The 21121-nt window shown below is 39.1% G+C and overlaps 2 protein-coding genes across 2 annotated transcripts in view; both read right to left on the bottom strand.

Annotated features, from left to right (window-relative positions):
* LOC146465923 (uncharacterized) overlaps positions 1–21121 on the bottom strand; it is a 55143-nt gene that overhangs the window by 2391 nt on the left and 31631 nt on the right. The window lies entirely within an intron of this gene.
* On the bottom strand, positions 13976–18843 carry LOC146465925 (uncharacterized). Its single transcript, XM_085128308.1, has 4 exons — positions 18738–18843; positions 15968–16330; positions 15029–15358; positions 13976–14578 (listed from the first exon to the last, which is right to left on the bottom strand). The coding sequence occupies exons 1-4, from the start codon at positions 18784–18786 to the stop codon at positions 14400–14402; spliced, it is 921 nt and encodes a 306-aa protein (XP_084984434.1). The 5' UTR covers positions 18787–18843; the 3' UTR covers positions 13976–14399.

Genomic DNA, 21121 nt, shown 5'->3' with positions numbered 1-21121 from the left:
AAGATATTCTGGATGTATGAACATTTTTGTCAATAATGCTTTAAAAAAGCTGAATGTATAGTGTAACCATTGTGATAAAAATGTTTTGGTTTTTAGACGGACCGGCGATGATATTGGGAGCGAGTGACCTCGGCGCGTTGGACAGAGACTTAATTATAGTGGATAGAATAAATAAATGGCAGAGTATAACGGTCTAGGAGAGACAATGGTTATCTGTATTGTAGCAACAAACACCTTGGGCGGATCCAGAAAGATGGGGCCGAAGAAAGTGTGGCGAGAGCGCATATTCGCGGAGATTCTGCTTCATCATTCTAGCATTTTTTAAAACGATTAATTTTATAACAACCATTCCAAAGACAGTTAGAAAATCTTTCTAAGTATACAAGAGAAAGGGGGGGGGGGGGGGGTTCTCGCCTCCTTACTCCCCCCTCTTCCTGAATACGATGCTCCTGCGAACGTGACGATCGGACTGTTTCATATAGGCCTTGGCCTTCTGTCTTACCCCTGGCCCTAACGACCGTGTCTTTAAACGGCTCAGAAAAATAGGGCTGTTAAGCAGCAAAGCCAACGCAAATGTCATTACAAACTTATTCACGTTTACAGTGTAACATCTGATCGACTGATCCAACGTCCACAATGTGGCCAAATTATCCGGAAACATAACAGTGGCAATATTAAAGTTCTGATTGAGAACTGAAAAATATTCACCGTCGTGGTCGTGTGCCCATAGTAACGTTATCTTTTTATCACTTGCGTTAAAGTTTGTACGTAACGTCATAGAAACATGCTAAAAATATTAATCGGCTCGTTGAACCTTCTCGTGTTTTTTGACTTTCTGATTGGCATTGCGTAAGGTCGCTGCATAAGCAGGTAATCTAAATAAGAAAGGGCCGGAAAATACCGATGTCGCAAGGATGTTATTTAAGTTAAGTGGGCTCCTGGTGGGATGTTAATTGAGCCATTTTAAGGGAAAATTTAACCGTAGCAATTGATATGAATAGCACAAGCGAAATGTTATTCGCATTAACCAGGGGAAGCCAAGAACTGATTTATACAAAACACTCGTGGGTTGCATGACAGAGAGCGGAGGGACCAGGAATGGACTACTAAATTCCCAGACTATTTTATGGCCTTTTAAATGCACATTTACGTGAACAAAGGGCTAATTTACACGTACGGATTTCTCGAGTTAGTAGTTTTATTCGCATAAACCAATTTACACGTTACAATTTGTCGACCGATTTCTTTTCCTGTTGGTGTAGTGCGCGGTCAGTGAAAATCGACCTGATCAAAAAAAATGTAGCACTGCCACGTGTGAAAAGTATCACTCATTTTCTTTGGCCAATTAGTCCAAATCGGTCGATTAATCGCACCTGTAAATTAGCCTTTTATCTGTTCTCAAAGGCACTCCTTCAAAATTGAATACGTGTACGAATTTCTGCGGCGGGTATTGATTGAATACTTCTGAACAGATATTTTTAGATTGGTGGAAAATCGATTGGTTCCCTGGATAATAAATATAATCCAGAAAACTGCAAAATTGTCCGCTAAAATAAATCTAAATTCTCAGTGTTATATGCATTACTGACCCTGCTAGTAGAGCGTTTCTTTCTGGCAAGCTTTTTAATATGTACGAAGTTTATTCCGTTGCAGTTTATTAAAGTCCATTGAAGTTTATTCACATTTATGCCATTGCGCATATGCCACACATGACATTCCAATCCTAGCGGTATGCGGGATGTTCGTCCCATGAACCCTCGAGTCTCCTGTAGCTCAGTGGTGGAGCATCCGAACTAGTAATCGGAAGGTCTTAGGTTCGACTCCTGATAGCAGCACTCGTATTTTTCGAGTATGCCTGTGTCACTTACTGAATAATACATCATTCTCATGTACGAGGTTGTTCGCGTCTTTGCGGGGATTTCGCGTACTATGTAGTTGGCTTTTTTACGCCGCCGAGCAATACAATAAAAAGTAAAAGCCTCTGTTAGCTTCTGTTAGCAGGGTAAACATCCACACTATCCATTCTATCTATTTACGAAATGCAAACGTCAAATCTTTGAAATAATCTTTAGTTCTTAACCGGTGCTGCAGTTCTCTCTGCTTCAAATGTTCAACTCCATATTCATTTAAAAAAACAGTGTTCCGTACGATAGAACAAGCATATGCAAGCGCGTCCTTCGTGACTATCTAGGTACCAATAAACGACATTTTCCCCGTAAAGAATAACCGTTACAACTTTCTACAAAACTCTAACTAAGTAGGAATTTGCTATGAAGTAATTCCAGCCTGCCTGTGATGGTGTTGTGTTAAATGAAGTCCACAATTTAAACACAAATATTGTAGTAAAAGAATCCTAGGTTCCCGTTTGGCGAGTAGGATTCAAACAAAGTGAACTGAGATCACTTACCAAAAAACAGCAGGAAAAATATCATCAAAGGATCCATCGTTTTCTTCATTTCAGAAGTTACTGTTTGCGTCCTTGCTCTGATTAATTTTGAAGAGAAATCGATCTCGCCTTGGATATATAGCATTTATCTGCTAGGGGGGGGGGGGGGGGGGATTTTTTAAATTATTTTTAGAATGGTCCTTCAGAAAATCATCAGCTGAATCGCTTTTTGTCAAAACTCTGCATGACGTAAATTTTCCGACCCGTCCGTGGACCAGGAAAGCTGGTCAAAGCTGTATTAATTCATGATGACCAACGCCTACCAGTATATTGCGTTAAGTGAAAGCTGCATGAGCAGGTATTTGTATCTATTATTCGACACATTGAAACACTGCCCATTTATGGTCATGGTGCACTGAAAATTCTTCTTCCGCAGTCAACAGATGATCCTGCGATATACACTATTTCGTGAGTCGCCCAGACTCACGCAAGGGTGTTACTACACCATTTGTGTTTATATCTTTTATTGTACATTTAATGTAACGGAACGTAAAGAATGCAATAAACTGACTGTGTTTTGTTATCAATGTGTTGAATAATACGATTATCACTGTAATTGCAACTTTCTAGAAAATCACAATACTTAAGTGTAATTCCGATATCAGTTGAACACTTAAACTGTTTTTCCTGATTTATATAGGATCTGTGCCAGGATGCACCGTCACCGGCTTTGGTGGTCATACCTAAATCAATAAAATTGAATGTATGCCCAAAGGTGTGAAAATGGTTAACTCGCAAAATCGGGGGGAAACATGACTTCCCTACCAATTGCTTTTCTGTGTTGAAAATTTCCACTTTGAAAATATGATCGGATAAGGCTCTAGCTGAAGTGAGAGAACGTGGGCAAAAAGGCTAGACATAACGTACTACAGTGTACGTGAAAATATTCCTTGCTCTTTGTTTGCGGAAGCAGCTCTTTGTACATCACTTAGGAATAAAAAGGATACTCTAAATTCGGATTTCCCACGCACATTTGTTTTTGTAGGCAATCTTAGATTACATTATGCGGTAGACAACAAAACTTTTTTCACGTACGAACGTGTGAATGAACAAAGTTCAACTTTAGCGTCCATAGCCACTGCACCGTTCACCAGCCACACCTCTGAGGTATAAAATAATCATTAACTTTGGCGATAAGACATAAAAATACTGAGCCAATTTCGGCATCGCAATCCTTTCCACTCAAGACACCAATACCCGATTCCACTCAAAACAGTACACCGATATCGATTTCTTTCACTTTCATTTTTAACCCTGTCACATGCATCACTGTCTATCGCATATTTGAGCATCACAAAATACGACTTGTTTACTAAAAATGGTTATGTGATTTCACCTTCAGTCAGCACTGCACGTTGGTATTCAACAGTCACATAGTAACACTGCCCAACGATGGTCATGGTGCACTGACGGTCAAGAACTTGAAGTAGTTCCTGAGAATGCCAAACTACTGGGAGTGACTATTACAAACAGTTTCTCCTGGAACTTGCACATTAATGGAACTATCAAGAAAGCGTCTAAACGACTTTATTTTCTTAGACAGCTTTAACGTGCAAGGGTCCCTACATCGGACTTAATAAGATTCTACTCTTGTTGTATTAGATCTGTCTGTGACTATGCTTTACCAGTTTTTCATTCATCTCTGCCTAATTATTTAATTAATGACTTAGAACGAGGGCAGAAAAGAGCTTTATCAATTATTTGCCCTCACTTAAGTTATAACGAATCGCTAACGTTTTTAGACATGGATTCACTTTTCGATCATCATAGTTTTTTATGTACTTTACTTTTTGGTAAAATCTTAGACGACAAAGGGCATAAACTACACCACTTGCTTCCCCCAAGACATACCCCTAAGTACAACTTTAGGCAAAGCCGAATGTTTGATCTTAGTTATAAAACTAATCGTACAAAGAACAGTTTTATTAACTCTTGGTTTCTTCATCTTATTTCTCTCGATCTCCCCCTTCTTGCTTTGTTTTTTTTTTTTTTGCTATTTTCCGATTCTCAAAGGGATATATGTCAACCCCAATGTTTTTTTTCCTGTGGAAACTGCAGGTTCGACTGACATGGCTCCATGTAAGAGAAACGAAAGCTTACCATAATATCCATGACTGTCACAGCCGAAATGACGAAATGCAAGCGTAAGCTTGTGCTGTGAATAAGTTCATTTATTCGGAATCAAATCATCGAGGTCGAGCTTAGCTTGAAGCTGTGTTAATTCCTGATGATCAACGCGTGCCAGTATATTGCGTCAAATGAAAACTGCATGAGTAGGTGTTTGTATCTATTATTAGACACATTGAAACACTGCCCATTTATGGTCATGGTGCACTGAAAACTCGTCTTCCGAAGTCAACAGATGATCCTGCGATACAGTATACGCTATTTCGTGAGTCGGCCGGACTCACGAAAGGATGTTACCACACCATTTGTGTTATATTTTTTATTGTAGATTTGATGTAACGGAACGCAAGGAATGCAATAAACTGACTGTGTTTTGTTGTCAATGTGTTGAATAATCAAACAATTATCCTGCTCGATCTTGAGGGGCCTACGGCTTCCGATGTTTGGCTTAGTATCCGGCGTTATAACATAGCGCGCGTGCTTCCCTTTCTAATTCCTATTGGCGTCATCATGGTATATTTCTCAACATACACACGGCCGTGTGTCCATAAGATGAAGTGTGTAAATCAGACAAACTCGAGTTTCCGTCGCAAAAAATTAAAATTAAAAAATTAAATAAAAAAAAGAGTTAACATAACATAACTTAACATAAGATAACATAATATTTTATCCTGGAAATCTTTGTTTTAACGTTGACACTACAGTCCAATATCTTAACAGAAACGTTTGTATTGGTCAGTTGCTCCAACACGTTTGAAAATCTATTGTGGTTTGTTCACGGCCGTCAAGGCCAAAAATGCTTACAAAAACATGTAACAGAGAAGTTTGTTATGCTTCGTAGCCATTGCCTCTTATTAACTATGATAAAACGATTTCACCAAATAAACATTCTAACGTCTAAAACAATCAGTCATTCAGTAGAATGACTATTTACAGTCATTAATGTGGTTGTAGTTTCTTTTGGACGTTATATTATGGGATGTTTAGGTTAGCGATTCTTCTTCATCGTTTTTTTAAACAATGGCTGATTCGGTTGGCGATGTTGTCAGTGAAATATGAAGTAAACGAGCAATATGCACGGAATCCTTTTATCACGTAAATGCTTGGATAGTCAGTCCGATACAGTTTGTGTGAATACAAACTGTGCGGGGGCAAAAGCTCCAGGATAAAGGATGCAATAGACCCGTGTGCAAAAATGGCTGACATTTTAACATTCTTTTGTTTGCATTCAAATTAACCTTACTAACTTCGTTCTTGGGTTCAAAAATCAAAAGAATATTTCACCTTGAACAAGGCTAGTGAGTCAAATTTGAATGCACAGGAAAGAAAAGGTCTATGGTCTAAGACAGTCTGGCGTGAGAGGTAATAAAATACAAAAAATTGAATTAAATTTAATTAAATTCATAAATTTAATTTAAATAAATTTAATTAAATACCACCTTAAATTTTGTGTATTGATCACCTAAATTCCTAGAATTTGAATGGCCACAATTAAAGTACTGTTCACCATATCATCTCCATGTATCGCTCACAATATCATCTCACAGTTATATAATAATAACAATAATAATAATAATAATAATAATAATATTTATTTAGTTGTAATTATATATCTTTTGCAAAGTCTTCAGAGATTCTGTATTCATACACATATCAAGAACATATCATGGACGTTTGAAATGAGTACTACAATTTTAAGGAACTCACATTCACGATTTTTAGAGATTACTAGTCAATAAGTTTTATTTATTCATTTAGCTTTTATGATATATATTGTACAAAGTCTAGAGAGATTCGCTATTCCTACACGTAGTTTGGGCCACGTTTAACGCCCCAGTCTATGTATAATCTTATGGCATACATAGGGTTTTGCAACTGTCATATTAATACTTATATTGCGCCGATATCAATAATAGCTATATATCGAACGTTTAAAACTATAAACCTACTCAGAATACTAAAACTATACAAACCGCATAAATATTACATAAAAGCTTTCTGTAATAAAATGTCTTAAGTGACTTTTAAAAATTGGTAAGAGAGGGGCTGTTAGTTATCGCACTGAAAGGCAACGAATTCCAAAGTTTAGGAGCAGCAACAGTAAAAGAGCGATCTCCTAATGTGGCGAGAGTCCTGAATTGGACAAGATTAAGTAAAAGCCCATGACAATGGAAGCGGGCTACTTGGCAATATTGTAGCATTTTGGAGCCTTGGCAGCTTGTTAAGCTGATAGCCTGGCAAGCCATAAAGTAGACTCGTTTACAATAGTCAACGCGCGACTAGAAACAAATACGTGAATGAGCATATGTCAGTGGACCGCCTAGAAAGATCTTTCGTAAATCTTCTTATATTGTACAAGCAATCTGCGTAGCCACGTAGCCACTCTTTTCAGGATTACTTTTGGAGTGGCGGGGTATTCCCTAGTTAAGCCAATAAAAGTATCAGAACAAGTGTTATTTACATGGGAATTTATTTACCATTACAGCAACCCCTCGTATTGAGCGTCACTATTAGCCGGAATTCATTAAAAGAGTAAGTCTATCCACGTCCCTAAGTTCTTCACACCCGCTTTTGGTCTGATTTCACAGTCTCCAATTAAAATATGATCAATTTTCACCTTGACTAGTTGTTGACTTGATGCCAATCTGTTTTACGTCATTGAGTAGTAATATACGATTACCACTGTAACTGCAACTTTCTAGAAAATCACAATACTTTAGTGTAATTCTGATATCAGTTGAACACTTAAACTGTTTTTCCTGATTTATATAGGATCTGTGCCAGGATGCACCGTCATCAGCTTTGGTGGTCATACCTGGATCAGTAAAATCGAATGTATGCCCAAAGGTGTGAAAATTGTTAACTCGTAAAATCGGGGGAACACATGACTTCCCTACCAATTGCTTTTCTGTGTTGAAAAATTCCACTTTGAAAATATGATCGGATAAGGCTCTAGCTGAAGTGAGAGAACGTGGGCAAAAAAGCTAGTTATAACGTACTACAGTGTACGTGAAAATATTCCTTGCTCTCTGTTTGCGCCGGGAGGCAGCTCTCTGTGCATCACTTAAGAACAAAAAGGATACTCCAAATTCGGATTTCCCACGTACATTTGTTTTTGTAAGCAATCTTAGATTACATTTTGCGGTAGACAACCAAAATGTTTTCACGTACGAACGTGTGAATGAACAAAGTTCAACTTTAGCGTCCATAGCCAGCGAACCGTTCACCAGCCACACCTCTGCGATGTAAAATAATCATTAACTTTGGCGATAAGACATAAAAATACTGAGCCAATTTCGGCATCGCAATCCTTTCCACTCAAGACACCAATACCTGATTCCACTCAAAACAGTACACCGATATCGATTTCTTTCACTTTCCTTTTTAACCCTGTCACATGCATCACTGTCTATCGCATATTTGAGCATCACAAAATACGCCTTGTTTGCTAAAAATGGTTATGTGATTTCACCTTCAGCCAACACTGCACGTTGGTATTCAACAGTCACATAGTAACACTGCCCAACGATGGTCATGGTGCACTGACGGTCAAGAACTTGAAGTAGTTCAGAATGCCAAACTACTGGGAGCGACTATTACAAACAATCCCTACTGGAACTTGCACATTAATGAAACTATCAAGACAGCTAAAGCGTGCTAGGGTTCCTACATCGGACTTAGTAAGATTCTACACTTGTTGTATTAGATCCGTCTGTGACTATACTTTACCAGTTTTTCATTCACCTCTGCCTAATTATTTAATTAATGACTTAGAACGAGTGCAGAAAAGAGCTTTACCAATTATTTGCCCTCACTTAAGTTATAACGAATCGCTTACGGTCTTACTGACATGGATTCACTTTTCGATCATCATAGTTTTTTATGTAGTTCTTTTTTGGGTAAAATCTTAGACGACAAAGAGCATAAACTACACCACTTGCTTCCCCCAAGACATAGCCCTAACTACAACTTTAGGCAAAGCCGAATGTTTGATCTTAGAAAAATGGGGCAAAATAAAGATCGATCCCAGCTGCGCTTTGTTATCAATGTGTTGAAAAATAAAACAATTATCCTGCTCACTCTTGCAGAATATTCCCTGATTTTAGCCAACATCGTTGACTAAGTATCAGGCGATATTCCGCGCGATTTCGCAGGATAATTGCTACATTTTTACACGTGAAAAGATGTTTCTTTGGGAGGTGATCACGAGACACAATGTAACTAGTTTATTTCTATTCAGTCTGCTTAGTTTTCTTCACTACGAATACAAATAAACAAACAACAGCAATTTTTGTGACCTTCCTCTCGCGTGCGTTATCAAAGTCACTCTTTATTGAACATCCAACTCATGAAGCTCTGCCTCCTCACAGGTTTGCGTGCTACAAACACGATTTCTTTACCATTAAAGTTTTTTTACCCCTTCCATTTCTCTCGATTTCCCTGCCAACTCCGACCATGTGACAATCTATTTTCGAGCTTTTCAACACGGCTCTTTTATTACCAAAACACAAAATTTAAAGTCTATATATGGACATCAAGTTCGTGTTCAAGTTGAACTTACTTGCGCGTACGTATTATGTCAAAGACGCCAATCTCGAAAGATGTTGATTTGGGGAACTTCTTCCGGTCAAATCGCATCTTGCAATGGTATGCAGAAGGCATCGTCATTCGCGAAAGAAGAAATCACATGCAAGAGACCACAGTAGAACGCGTTTTCGTACACGGTCATTTTCAAATTCGCCATGCGTCGCTTTTGCACAGTGAAATTTTAAAACTCGTGCTCTTTATTTTCGCCATTTGGGGCACATTTGGCCTGATAGCTTTTTTCCGATCCGATGATCGAATAATTTTTCTGTCGTTTGTTATCCAAATTATTAAATTTTCACTATGTTACAAGTACGGTTCTTTCCAAAAAACAATTTTATAACCCGCATCTCAAGCGTTTGCAATCTGTTCTCTCGAGGAAATTTTCACCTAGGAATGCGGTGTCCTTTACAAAACATTCTTCATTCGGTTCTTTAATTGTTACCTCAGATCGCTGTACAAGGTATACATATACAGTGCACAGACCTTAATCTCTGTAATTTAAACGTTCGATGTTGGCCCGATGTCGCAAAATAACTAAACAAATAAACTTTATTGGCTATCACAATTATTGGTACAGTAAAAACACACATATAAGAACCTAGTAATATAAGAACCTACAGGCTGAAATTTGGCATTTAAATACCTAATCCTCTCTTGCAAAAATATAAGAACCTGTTGAGCCTGGGAAAGAAAAATAGGTTCTTATACAAAAACAATCACTCCAATTTTGATGGTCAAAATTCTGTATGTTATTGTTTGGCAAACAAGGCAAGTATTTTTGTTGTCGAAAATACATAGGCTAAACCATTTTGCATTAGTAGTACAATATTTCTGCCAATGGTTACACTACGACAACCTCTGAAAAATAAGAACCTATTCCGGAACCTAATCAGCCTGAATTGTGAAAATCTACCCTAACATATAAGAACCTGTTCAGCCTGACCTCGAAAATTCTAAGTTCTTATATGCGGGTTTTTACTTTAGACCCAGTGGTTTACATTGTTGGCCGGAAATTACAATAATATAAGGAAATGGTAAAGAGACTATTTATAATTGATCAAATATAAAAATATCATCGTGAGAACTCAGTTACTTCTATGCAGCACAATACAAACGATATTACTAACACTCGCATGAAATGGGCGGCATTTCGGCACCGCCAAAGCAGTTGCGAAAAGAAAGCCTGAAAAACTGCGAGGATCTTTCTTCTATTTGATCTTTCATCCGCAGTTCAAAATATATGTTTCATCCGGGGTTTCATGTATTTACATTTATCCAAAAACATTGTTGTCGTTTTTGATAGTACTATGTCGATGCTTCCTCATGTTAATTCTGTTTGTAAATCTGCCTTCTATCATCTTCGAAACATGTCCCGTATAAGAAAATTGCTATCCGCTAAAACCACTGAGATTCTAGTTCACGCTTAGTTGGATCACTGTAACTCTCTTTTATACAATGTTCCGAAAGATGTTATAGTTAAAAAGCTTCAGTCAGTACAGAATGCCGCGGCTCGACTGATCACAGGCTCTCGCAAGTATGACCACATAACCCCTATTTTATTCGACCTCCACTGGCTTCCAGTTTCCGAGAGAATTAAATTCAAAATAATTCTGCTCACCCACAAAGCTCTTCACCAACAGTCCCCCATATACATACAAGACCTGATACGTCGCTATTCAACGTCGTCTTACGCATTTCGACGGTGTCCTGCCAACTTTAATCTCAAGTCGTATGGCTCCAGAGCTTTTGCTGTTTCGGCCCCAGAACTCTGGAACAAACAGTACCTGTTGACATCCGTTCTTGTGACAATTTAAATCTTTTTAAACGTAAACTTAAGACTCATCTTTTTACGAATTATTTTAAACAGATATGAATTCTTTTCATCTTTGTAAAGCGCTTAGAACAGGCTCCAGTTGTTCAAAGGCCGGATAACTTTATCCTGTGGATAAGTCACTATCCGACAGTTTCAATCTGTGCAAAGATTTCAGTATTGCCTTTTGTACAACAGTACAAGTGAATATGCACACTCTAACCACAGTTAAGTTTGGAAGTGTACGAAAACCTTGGACAACGTTTAACGTGAAGTATACAGCTATTTCAGTTAACGTTGTCGGTTCAAAGCATAAAGCTAAAAGACAAGACCGAAAGTTTATGTGGGATTTTTATGAATAAATTAATCAAAATTAGTCATGCCTGGAGAAAACAGTAAGTTGTAATTAGCAGTACAATGACCTGCACGTGCAGGAATGATTTTGATGAAATTATTCATAAAAAATGATCCCACAAAACATTGCGGTCTTGTCTTTTAGCTTGATTTTAATCCGACAACGTTAATTGAAATAGCTGTATTTTGGAGGCATGAATAGTGCCTTATCCAGCGGATAAAGTTATCCGCCCTTTGAACAACTGGGGCCAGAACTGGATAAGCCCTGTATAAGTAGCTATTATTATTATTATTATTATTATTATTATTATTATTATAATTATTATTATTATTATTATTTATTTATTCATCCTTCACGGGTATATTACGAATTCACAATATAACCAGCTCCCAGTTGGCTTGATAGCTCAGTTGGTAGAGCACTGCACCGGTATCGCAGAGGTCATGGGTTCATATCCCTTTCAAGCCTGAATTTTTTTTCAGGCTTTCTTTTCGCAACTGCTTAAGTTGCGTACTACTTTGTAGCACGAAAATTTTGCGGGAGTTTTATTTTGCGGATTGGCTATTTTTTGTGGTTTGCGGGAACAAATTTTTGCGGTTCAAGATGACTAAAATTTCTGCTGGGAACTAATTTTTGCAATTCTCTGTTCAAGGAGCAGAACATTTAAGTGGAAGAAACCTTAACAGCGTGGAACACCTTTAAGGGGCAGAATAATGATGACGCGCGAGGTATACTAGAGAAGTGTAACATCACTGAAGTCGTTGTACCAGCAAATACTGCTGCGTTTAACCAACCCCTTGATGTATCAGTTAATCGTCCCTGTAAACACAGGGGCACCCAACGACAGTTTTCTCTCAAATCCTTTGAAACGCTGTTTTAGGCTATCTGGAGTGCCTTTAAAGCTCTGTAGGTTCATTTCAGGCCGCGCTATAATATTTTTATCTGTTCAGTCATTCTAGGAGAACTTGAGTCTTTTCGAAATTACTAGGGCATTTTTGTCCATTTCACGAAAACCTTAGGTCTTATTTCCTTTCCGAAAATCTTAGCTGACCTTTCTTCGGTACCCGAAACCAAATTTTCAGCAATCCGAAAACACCAGGCCTTAAATTTCCAATATCGCGAACGTTGGCGGTGAAAATTCCCTTTAGAAAATTGTAGCGGATTAAGGGCCTTCCAAACAGATAATTTACCTAAACGATCCGTTGGGTGCCCCTGGTAAACATTTCATGAGAGAAAAATTTCAAGGATGGTATGCTGGAGAAGTACTGAGAAGAAGATAAACGCTGGGCAAAACACCAGTGACATTGCAATTGAGATTGGCATTCCAGTACTTATGGGTGAGCTTACCTGGCGTTGCCTGATCGATGCTAATTAGTAGATGCAGAAAAACCCAGCAATCATCGAGTATGGATGGAAAAAATGTGGCATCACAGACGCCCTAATAAAAATGGTGTTCCTTCAGATGACCCATTCGTGCCAATCTAATGTACTGAATTGCTGTACGGCTTGACATTTTCTGTGCTTTACACATTTTTTTGGTTGCGATACAGACTATCGTATAAGCTCTGGTTGCTTTCTCCAATGAAAAATCATGTCAACGTAAACGTTTAAGTCCAAAATATATCACCCCAGTGGCACAAGTCTATTAAAAGGGGAGTTTTTAATTTGATTGAAGGCAGTTAATTTTTGCGGCGTTTTATTTTGCGGGTCAGTTTTTTTTCTGCGGGAACTTATTTTTTGGTGGATCGCGGTCATTCCGTAAAATCCGCCAAAACTAGAACCCGCAAAATTTTCATGGTACACGGTAACTGCGAGGATCTTTCTTCTATTTGATCTTTCATCCGCAGTTCAAAATATATGTTTGAACTATTTACACTCATCTAGAAGGAGAGAATGGTAGTCAACTGGACGACGAATACCGTGCATGTGCTGTATGGAGGATGGTGGTCAGGTTGGAAGTATTGGATGGAGGACGTGTGGCCTGAGTTCAACAAATCTTCCTCACTTAGGCCGAATAGGGCCTGGGCTAAGAGGACCATTCACCTGTCGGCTCTGCGTTTACAGATCCTGCCTATACCTGCAGCATTTTTGTTGTGCGGTTCCTTGCTTATTGTTTGACGAAATAGACGCGGGGTTCCTCCTCGCGTCTCTCCGCACAATCTAGAATGCCACTATAGGTATAAGATTGAAACAAATTCAAGGCATTGAGTGAAATTAAATGTCGTCCATACGGGCAGGATTATAAACGACAACAAGGTTCCTAGCAGAGACACACTTCCTTATTTTTAACTCTTGAAATACACAGGTAACCTATTTTCTTAAAGTTGACATTTTTATCTTCATTTCTTCGAGATGTTCATAAGTTTTCCAGTTCTAAACATCATCATTTTTTCTCTATCATTTTTTTATCGTATGGTTGCATGCTTGGTCTACTGCAGGGATGGGAAAGGGAAAATTTCTCGGTAACTTCAGTACAAACACTGGACACATGCCCAGAAGGAATGCCAGCCAAAGAATAGCCGTAGACCTACAAACCAAGACTGTCCTTCCAATTCCCCTGGTTCAACACGAGACGTTTTACAAACTCAGGTTAGCATCTTACAGATCTTAGAGTCTACTGAGTCATTAAACAACAGGATTTAGCCAAAAATGTGGTTTTTTTTTTTTTACTTCACCCATAACAATGAAATGTAGATTTACGTTACACGTAAGTTACTTGAATGAAAACATATTCCATTTCTTGGTTTAAATTATTTAAGGTTAAATAACAATGAATGACGCCCGTGGACTTACATAACTACCATTGTTTTGTAATTTATACTGTATGTTTTTAACTACCTACAATGTGCAATATGTAATTCAATGGTTTCTGACGCTGTGAATTCTCCATTTCACAAGTCTCACAAGTAAATCTAAAAATATCTCATGTTCTGACCTCATTCGGTTGATAGCAACTTTCACGGCAAGGGTGCAAAATTTACACTGAACTAAAAGTCACAAAATACTGAACACGTACAATTAAAGTAAAAGTAGAAAACAGGCCATATTGATTGGCGAAGACGTCTCACGTCACCTCAGATAGAGGCAAAAAATATCGCCACCGCAGTCAGAACAACTGTCCAAAGTTGTCCTTGACAAGCTGATGTACTGCCGACTAACGGGACTGGTTTGACAGTTGTATTGGACGGCGATGCACTCACAGTCATTGAATGTGAAGACGGTTTCAAAGGAGGGCGGTTGGTCGGCCCTGAACCTGTGGGAAACGCAACAGTGGCTTGAAACATTGTACGTAACATTTCTTTCTCAGCTGAAGCTATAATAGTCATTAGTGGATCAACGAGAGAGCTACGGGTGACAGTTAAAAGGGATTTAATCATTAGTGTACTACTTGTGAGTTCTGTTTACACTTGACTTGTGCTGTTAAACTTGACTGGTGCAAATTCAAACAGAGGATCAGTTTTACTGGTCCCCGCCGAATTCTACCCGGGCACCTCTCAGGGCGAACAAAAACAGCTAGGCTCGAGGAGTTCGAATTAGAGGTAGTCGCTTCTTATGTAGTAAGAGGCAGACAAGAGACTGAATGCGGATTTGAAAATCGTCCGGCCGAACAGATTGTGTCGGACTTGGAGGGGTGTTTTCCTTACAGGGGTGTCTACTTTGAAAGAGTTCGCTGAAATCAAAAATACCACAAAATAGCAATTACCTGGAGAATGAACTAAAATCTGGATCGTTGCTCTCTTAGGCGACAAGTCTGTGAAATCTGCCCTGCTTATCATCTTGATGCCGTTATCCTTCTTTTGTATTCCAGTTAGCATCAAAGAGCCATCTATAACCTTCAACCTGCTCCAGAAAGCTGGCATTCGCCGGTTGCTGTTTTCAGTCATGTTCGTAGTTGCACCATCTTCGGTGTTGATGTACGCGAACCCTGTTCTGTTTTCGTCTTTAAGCCATATTCCCTTCAGTTGCTTCGGTGGGTAAATGTCAAACAAAACCCTGGTCAAGTTGAGTTTACCATCTATCTTAGTCGGCACACCTAAAGGTAAAAGAGAAGAGATAAAATTATCAGGCAAGGTCAAAGCTGATCTCCATTATGCTTTGCCAAAAAAATAAGGCATATTTGGTGTTATCAGCCAGCTGCTGTTGCTTGTAGCTAAATAAACAAATGAATCGAAACTGTTTGGGTTACAGTAAACTAAAGACAAGTTACAGCTACAAATAATGATCCGCTATACGACCCCAAGTCACCCCTTCTTGAAGCTCAACACATCTGAATCTTGTTTTAGCATAATGATCTCGCTCATTTCCTAGCAAATGTTTCCCATAACATATCTTGTCGTTGGACTTCCGAAAAGAGACTTTTTGAAAGTGAGCGCCTAACTAGACTCCAGGAAAGCGGGATTTTGAGAAAGGCTGCCCTTTCATTTGGCAGGCCATATGCTACAATTCACAACTTTTGACGTGTGTGGAACAGGGCCAGTTAGAGCCTTCCTTTAAGTACAGGCTTAATTAAAAGTCATTTTTCAACATTCGTAAGGGACTCAACCTTTGGTAGGCCGTCGTATAAGGGTCCAGCAAGAACACCTCAACAGCTTGAGCAAGCTTAAGTAAACATTGAAGACCATAACAGTTTGACTAGACTTACAGACATTGGTGAAATCCACTTCAAAAATACTTTTACGGTCTTTTAGGTCGTTCAAGACAACCTCAAACTGGAACTGGATGTGGTCCCTGCTGGTGTTTTGGCGTTCCACGGTTAAGCTCTGATCATTAGCTCCTCTCGATATTCGTGTGCCATCTGATAACACTGGTATCAGGACCCAACAGCCGGCCATTTTCTCGTTACAGGAAACTACTCTGGTCCACTCTGAGTAGTTAGAGTATCTGTATTTCCAGCACAGGTCAAAAATCAAGTCCTTCTTCACGGGTTCCACAGGTATGGTTAGCAAACCATCGGAGCACGCTGTCAGTTTTGTGCGGGCTATTGCCGTTTCTGTTGCTTTAATTCCTGAAAGGAAGCAGGGTAATATAAATTGTAAAGATATTCTGGATGTATGAAAATTTTTGTCAATAATGTTTAAAAGCTGAGTGTATAGTGTAGCCGTTGTGATAAAAATGTTCTGGTTTTTAGACGGTCCGGCGATGATATTGGGAGCGAGTGACCTCGGGCGGTCGGACACGGACCTAATTGGAGTGGAGAGAATAAATAAATGGCAGAGTATAGCGGTCTAGGAGACACAGTGGCTATCTGTATTGTAACAATGAACACCTGGGGCGGATCCAGAAAGATGGGGCCGAAGAAAGTGTGCCGAGAGCGTACATTCGCGGAGATTCTGCTTCATCATTGTGAGACTTTTTAAAACGATTAATTGTATAATACCATTCCAAAGACTGTTACAAAAACTTTCTAAGTATACAAGAAAAAAGGGGGCTCTCGCCTCCCCACTCCCCCCTGAATATGACTCCTACGAACGTGACGATCGGACTGTTTGATATCGGCCTTGGCCCTCTGTCTTCAGCGACCGTGTCTTTGAACGGCCCAGAAAAATAGGGCTGTTTAGCAGCAAAGCCAACGCATTGTCACTACAAACTTATTCACGTTTACAGTGTAATATCTGATCGACTGATCCAACGTCCACAATGTGGCCAAATTATCCGGAAACATAACAGTGGTGATATTAAAGTTCTGATTGAGCACTGAAAAATATTCACCGTCGTGGTCGTGTGCCCATGGTTCGTTACCTTTTTATCACTTGCGTTAAAGTTTATACGTAACGTCATTGAAGCATGCTAAAAATATTAATCGGCTCGTTGAACCTTCTCGTGTTTTTTGACGTTCGCATTGGCCTTGCGTAAGGTCGCTGCATAAGCAGGTAATCTAAATAAGAAAGGGCCGGAAAAATACTGATGTCGCAAGGATGTCATTTAAGTTAAGTGGGCTCCTGGTGGGATGTTAATTTTAATTGTAGCAATTGACATGAATAGCACAAGCGAAATGTTATTCACATTAACCAGGGGAAGCCAAGAACCGATTTATACAAAACACTCGTGGGTTGCGTGACAGAGAGCGGAGGGACCAGGAATGGACTACTAAATTCCCAGACTATTTTATGGCCTTTTAAATGCACATTTACGTGAGCAAAGGGCTAATTTACACGTACGGATTTCTCGAGTTAGTAGTTTTATTCGCATAAGCCAATTTACACGTTACAATTTGTCGACCGATTTCTTTTCCTGTTGGTGTAGCGCGCGGTCAGTGAAAATCGACCTGATCAAAAAAAATGTAGCACTGCCACGTGTGAAAAGTATCACTCATTTTCTTTGGCCAATTAGTCCAAATCGGTCGATTAATCGCACCTGTAAATTAGCCTTTTATCTGTTCTCAAAGGCACTCCTTCAAAATTGAATACGTGTACGAATTTCTGCGGCGGGTATTGAATGAATACTTCTGAACAGATATTTTTAGATTGGTGGAAATCGAGCCTACAAATCGATTGGTTCCCTGGATAATAAATATAATCCAGAAAACTGCAAAATTGTCCGCTAAAATAAATCTAAATTCTCAGTGTAATATGCATTACTGACCCTGCTAGTAGAGCGTTTCTTTCTGGCAAGCTTTTTAATATGTACGAAGTGTATTCCGTTGCAGTTTATTGAAGTCCGTTGAAGTTTATTCACATTTATGCCATTGCGCATATGCCACACATGACATTCCAATCCTAGCGGTATGCGGGATGTTCGTCCCATGAACCCTCGAGTCTCCTGTAGCTCAGTGGTGGAGCATCCGAACTAGTAATCGGAAGGTCTTAGGTTCGACTCCTGATAGCAGCACTCGTATTTTTCGAGTATCCCTGTGTCACTTACTGAATAATACATCATTCTCATGTACGAAGTTGTTCGCGTCTTTGCGGGGATTTCGCGTACTATGTAGTTGGCTTTTTTACGCCGCCGAGCAATACAATAAAAAGTAAAAGCCTCTGTTAGCTTCTGTTAGCAGGGTAAACATCCACACTATCCATTCTATCTATTTACGAAATGCAAACGTCAAATCTTTGAAATAATCTTTAGTTCTTAACCGGTGCAGCAGTTCTCTCTGCTTCAAATGTTCAACTCCATATTCATTTTAAAAAACAGTGTTCCGTACGATAGAACCTCCATATGCAAGCGCGTCCTTCGTGACTATCTAATGTCGAATCTAGGTACCAATAAACGATATTTTCCCCGTAAAGAATAACTGTTACAACTTTCTACAAAACTTCAACTAAGTAGGAATTTGCTATGAAGTGATGTCAGTCTGCCTGTGATGGTGTTGTGTTAAATGAAGTCCACAATTTAAACACAAGTATTGTAGTAAAAGAATCCTAGGTTCCCGTTTGGCGCGTAGGATTCAAACAAAGTGAACTGAGATCACTTACCAAAAAACAGCAGGAAAAATATCATCAAAGGATCCATCGTTTTCTTCATTTCAGAAGTTACTGTTTGCGTCCTTGCTCTGATTAATTTTGAAGAGAAATCGATCTCGCCTTGGTTATATAGCATTTATCTGCTAGTGGGGGGGGGGGGGGGGGGATTTTTTAAATTATTTTTAGAATGGTCCTTCAGAAAATCATCAGCTGAATCGCTTTTTGTCAAAACTCTGCATGACGTAAATTTTCCGACCCGTCCGTGGACTAGGAAAGCTGGTCAAAGCTGTATTAATTCATGATGACCAACGCCTACCAGTATATTGCGTTAAGTGAAAGCTGCATGAGCAGGTATTTGTATCTATTATTCGACACATTGAAACACTGCCCATTTATGGTCATGGTGCACTGAAAATTCTTCTACCGCAGTCAACAGATGATCCTGCGATATACACTATTTCGTGAGTCGCCCAGACTCACGAAAGGGTGTTACTACACCATTTGTGTTATATTTTTTAATGTACATTTAATGTAACGGAACGTAAAGAATGCAATAAACTGACTGTGTTTTGTTATCAATGTGTTGAATAATACGATTATCACTGTAATTGCAACTTTCTAGAAAATCACAATACTTAAGTGTAATTCCGATATCAGTTGAACACTTAAACTGTTTTTCCTGATTTATATAGGATCTGTGCCAGGATGCACCGTCATCAGCTTTGGTGGTCATACCTAAATCAGTAAAATTGAATGTATGCCCAAAGGTGTGAAAATTGTTAACTCGTAAAATCGGGGGAACACATGACTTCCCTACCAATTGCTTCTCTGTCTTGAAAATTTCCACTTTGAAAATATGATCGGATAAGGCTCTAAATATTACTTGCTCTCTGTTTGCGGAAGCAGCTCTCTGTACATCACTTAAGAATAAAAAGGATACTCTAAATTCGGATTTCCCACGCACATTTGTCTTTGTAGGCAATCTTAGATTACATTTTGAGGTAGACAACCAAAATTTTTTCACGTACGAACGTGTGAATGAACAAAGTTCAACTTTAGCGTCCATAGCCACTGCACGTTCACCGGCCACACCTCTGAGGTATAAAATAATCATTAACTTTGGCGATAAGACATTACAATACTGAGCCAATTTCGGCATCGCAATCCTTTCCACTCAAGACACCAATACCCGATTCCACTTAAGACAGTACACCGATATCGATTTCTTTCACTTTCATTTTTAACCCTGTCACATGCATCACTGTCTATCGCATATTTGAGCATCACAAAATACGACTTGTTTACCAAAAATGGTTATGTGATTTCACCTTCAGTCAACACTGCACGTTGGTATCCAACACATAGTAACACTGCCCGACGATGGTCACGGTGCACTGACGGTCAAGAACTTGAAGTAGTTCCTGAGAATGCCAAACTACTGGGAGTGACTATTACAAACAATCTCTACTGGAACTTGCACATTAATGAAACTATCAAGACAGCTAAAGCGTGCTAGGGTTCCTACATCGGACTTAGTAAGATTCTACACTTGTTGTATTAAATCCGTCTGTAACTATACTTTACCAGTTGTTCATTCACCTCTGCCTAATTATTTAATTAATGACTTAGAGCGAGGGCAGAAAAGAGCTTTATCAATTATTTGCCCTCACTTAAGTTATAACGAATCGCTAACGTTTTTAGACATGGATTCACTTTTCGATCATCATAGTTTTTTATGTACTTTACTTTTTGGTAAAATCTTAGACGACAAAGGGCATAGACTACACCACTTGCTTCCCCCAAGACATACCCCTAAGTACAACTTTAGGCAAAGCCGAATGTTTGATCTTAGTTATAAAACTAATCGCACAAAGAACAGTTTTATTAACTCTTGGTTTCTTCATCTTATTTCTCTCGATCTCCCCCTTCTTGTTTTTTGTTTTTTTTTTTTGCTATTTTCCGATTCTCAAAGGGATATATGTCAACCCCAATGTTTTTTTTCCTGTGGAAACTGCAGGTTCGACTGACATGGCTCCATGTAAGAGAAACGAAAGCTTGCCATAATATCCATGACTGTCACAGCCGAAATGACGAAATGCAAGCGTAAGCTTGTGCTTTGAATAAGTTCATTATTCGGAATCAAATCATCGAGGTCGAGCTTAGCTTGAAGCTGTGTTAATTCCTGATGATCAACGCGTGCCAGTATATTGCGTCAAATGAAAACTGCATGAGTAGGTGTTTGTATCTATTATTAGACACATTGAAACACTGCCCATTTATGGTCATGGTGCACTGAAAACTCGTCTTCCGTAGGCAACAGATGATCCTGCGATACAGTATACGCTATTTCGTGAGTCGGCCCGACTCACGAAAGGATGTTACCACACCATTTGTGT

This window comes from Pavona decussata, unplaced genomic scaffold (genome assembly GCF_977016875.1).
Source record: "Pavona decussata unplaced genomic scaffold, jaPavDecu1.1 SCAFFOLD_155, whole genome shotgun sequence".
Classification (NCBI taxonomy): domain Eukaryota; kingdom Metazoa; phylum Cnidaria; class Anthozoa; order Scleractinia; family Agariciidae; genus Pavona; species Pavona decussata.
This window is presented reverse-complemented; position numbering and strand designations above follow the sequence as displayed.

Excerpts from the sequence above, each read along its gene's own strand:
- LOC146465925 (XM_085128308.1), bottom strand. The coding sequence starts at position 18,786 with ATGAAGAAAACGATGGATCCTTTGATGATATTTTTCCTGCTGTTTTTT. Across the intron at positions 16,331-18,737 it reads ATTTTTCCTGCTGTTTTTTG|GAATTAAAGCAACAGAAACG; the intron begins GTAAGTGATCTC and ends GCTTCCTTTCAG. Across the intron at positions 15,359-15,967 it reads AGTGGATTTCACCAATGTCT|GTGTGCCGACTAAGATAGAT; the intron begins GTAAGTCTAGTC and ends TTTTACCTTTAG.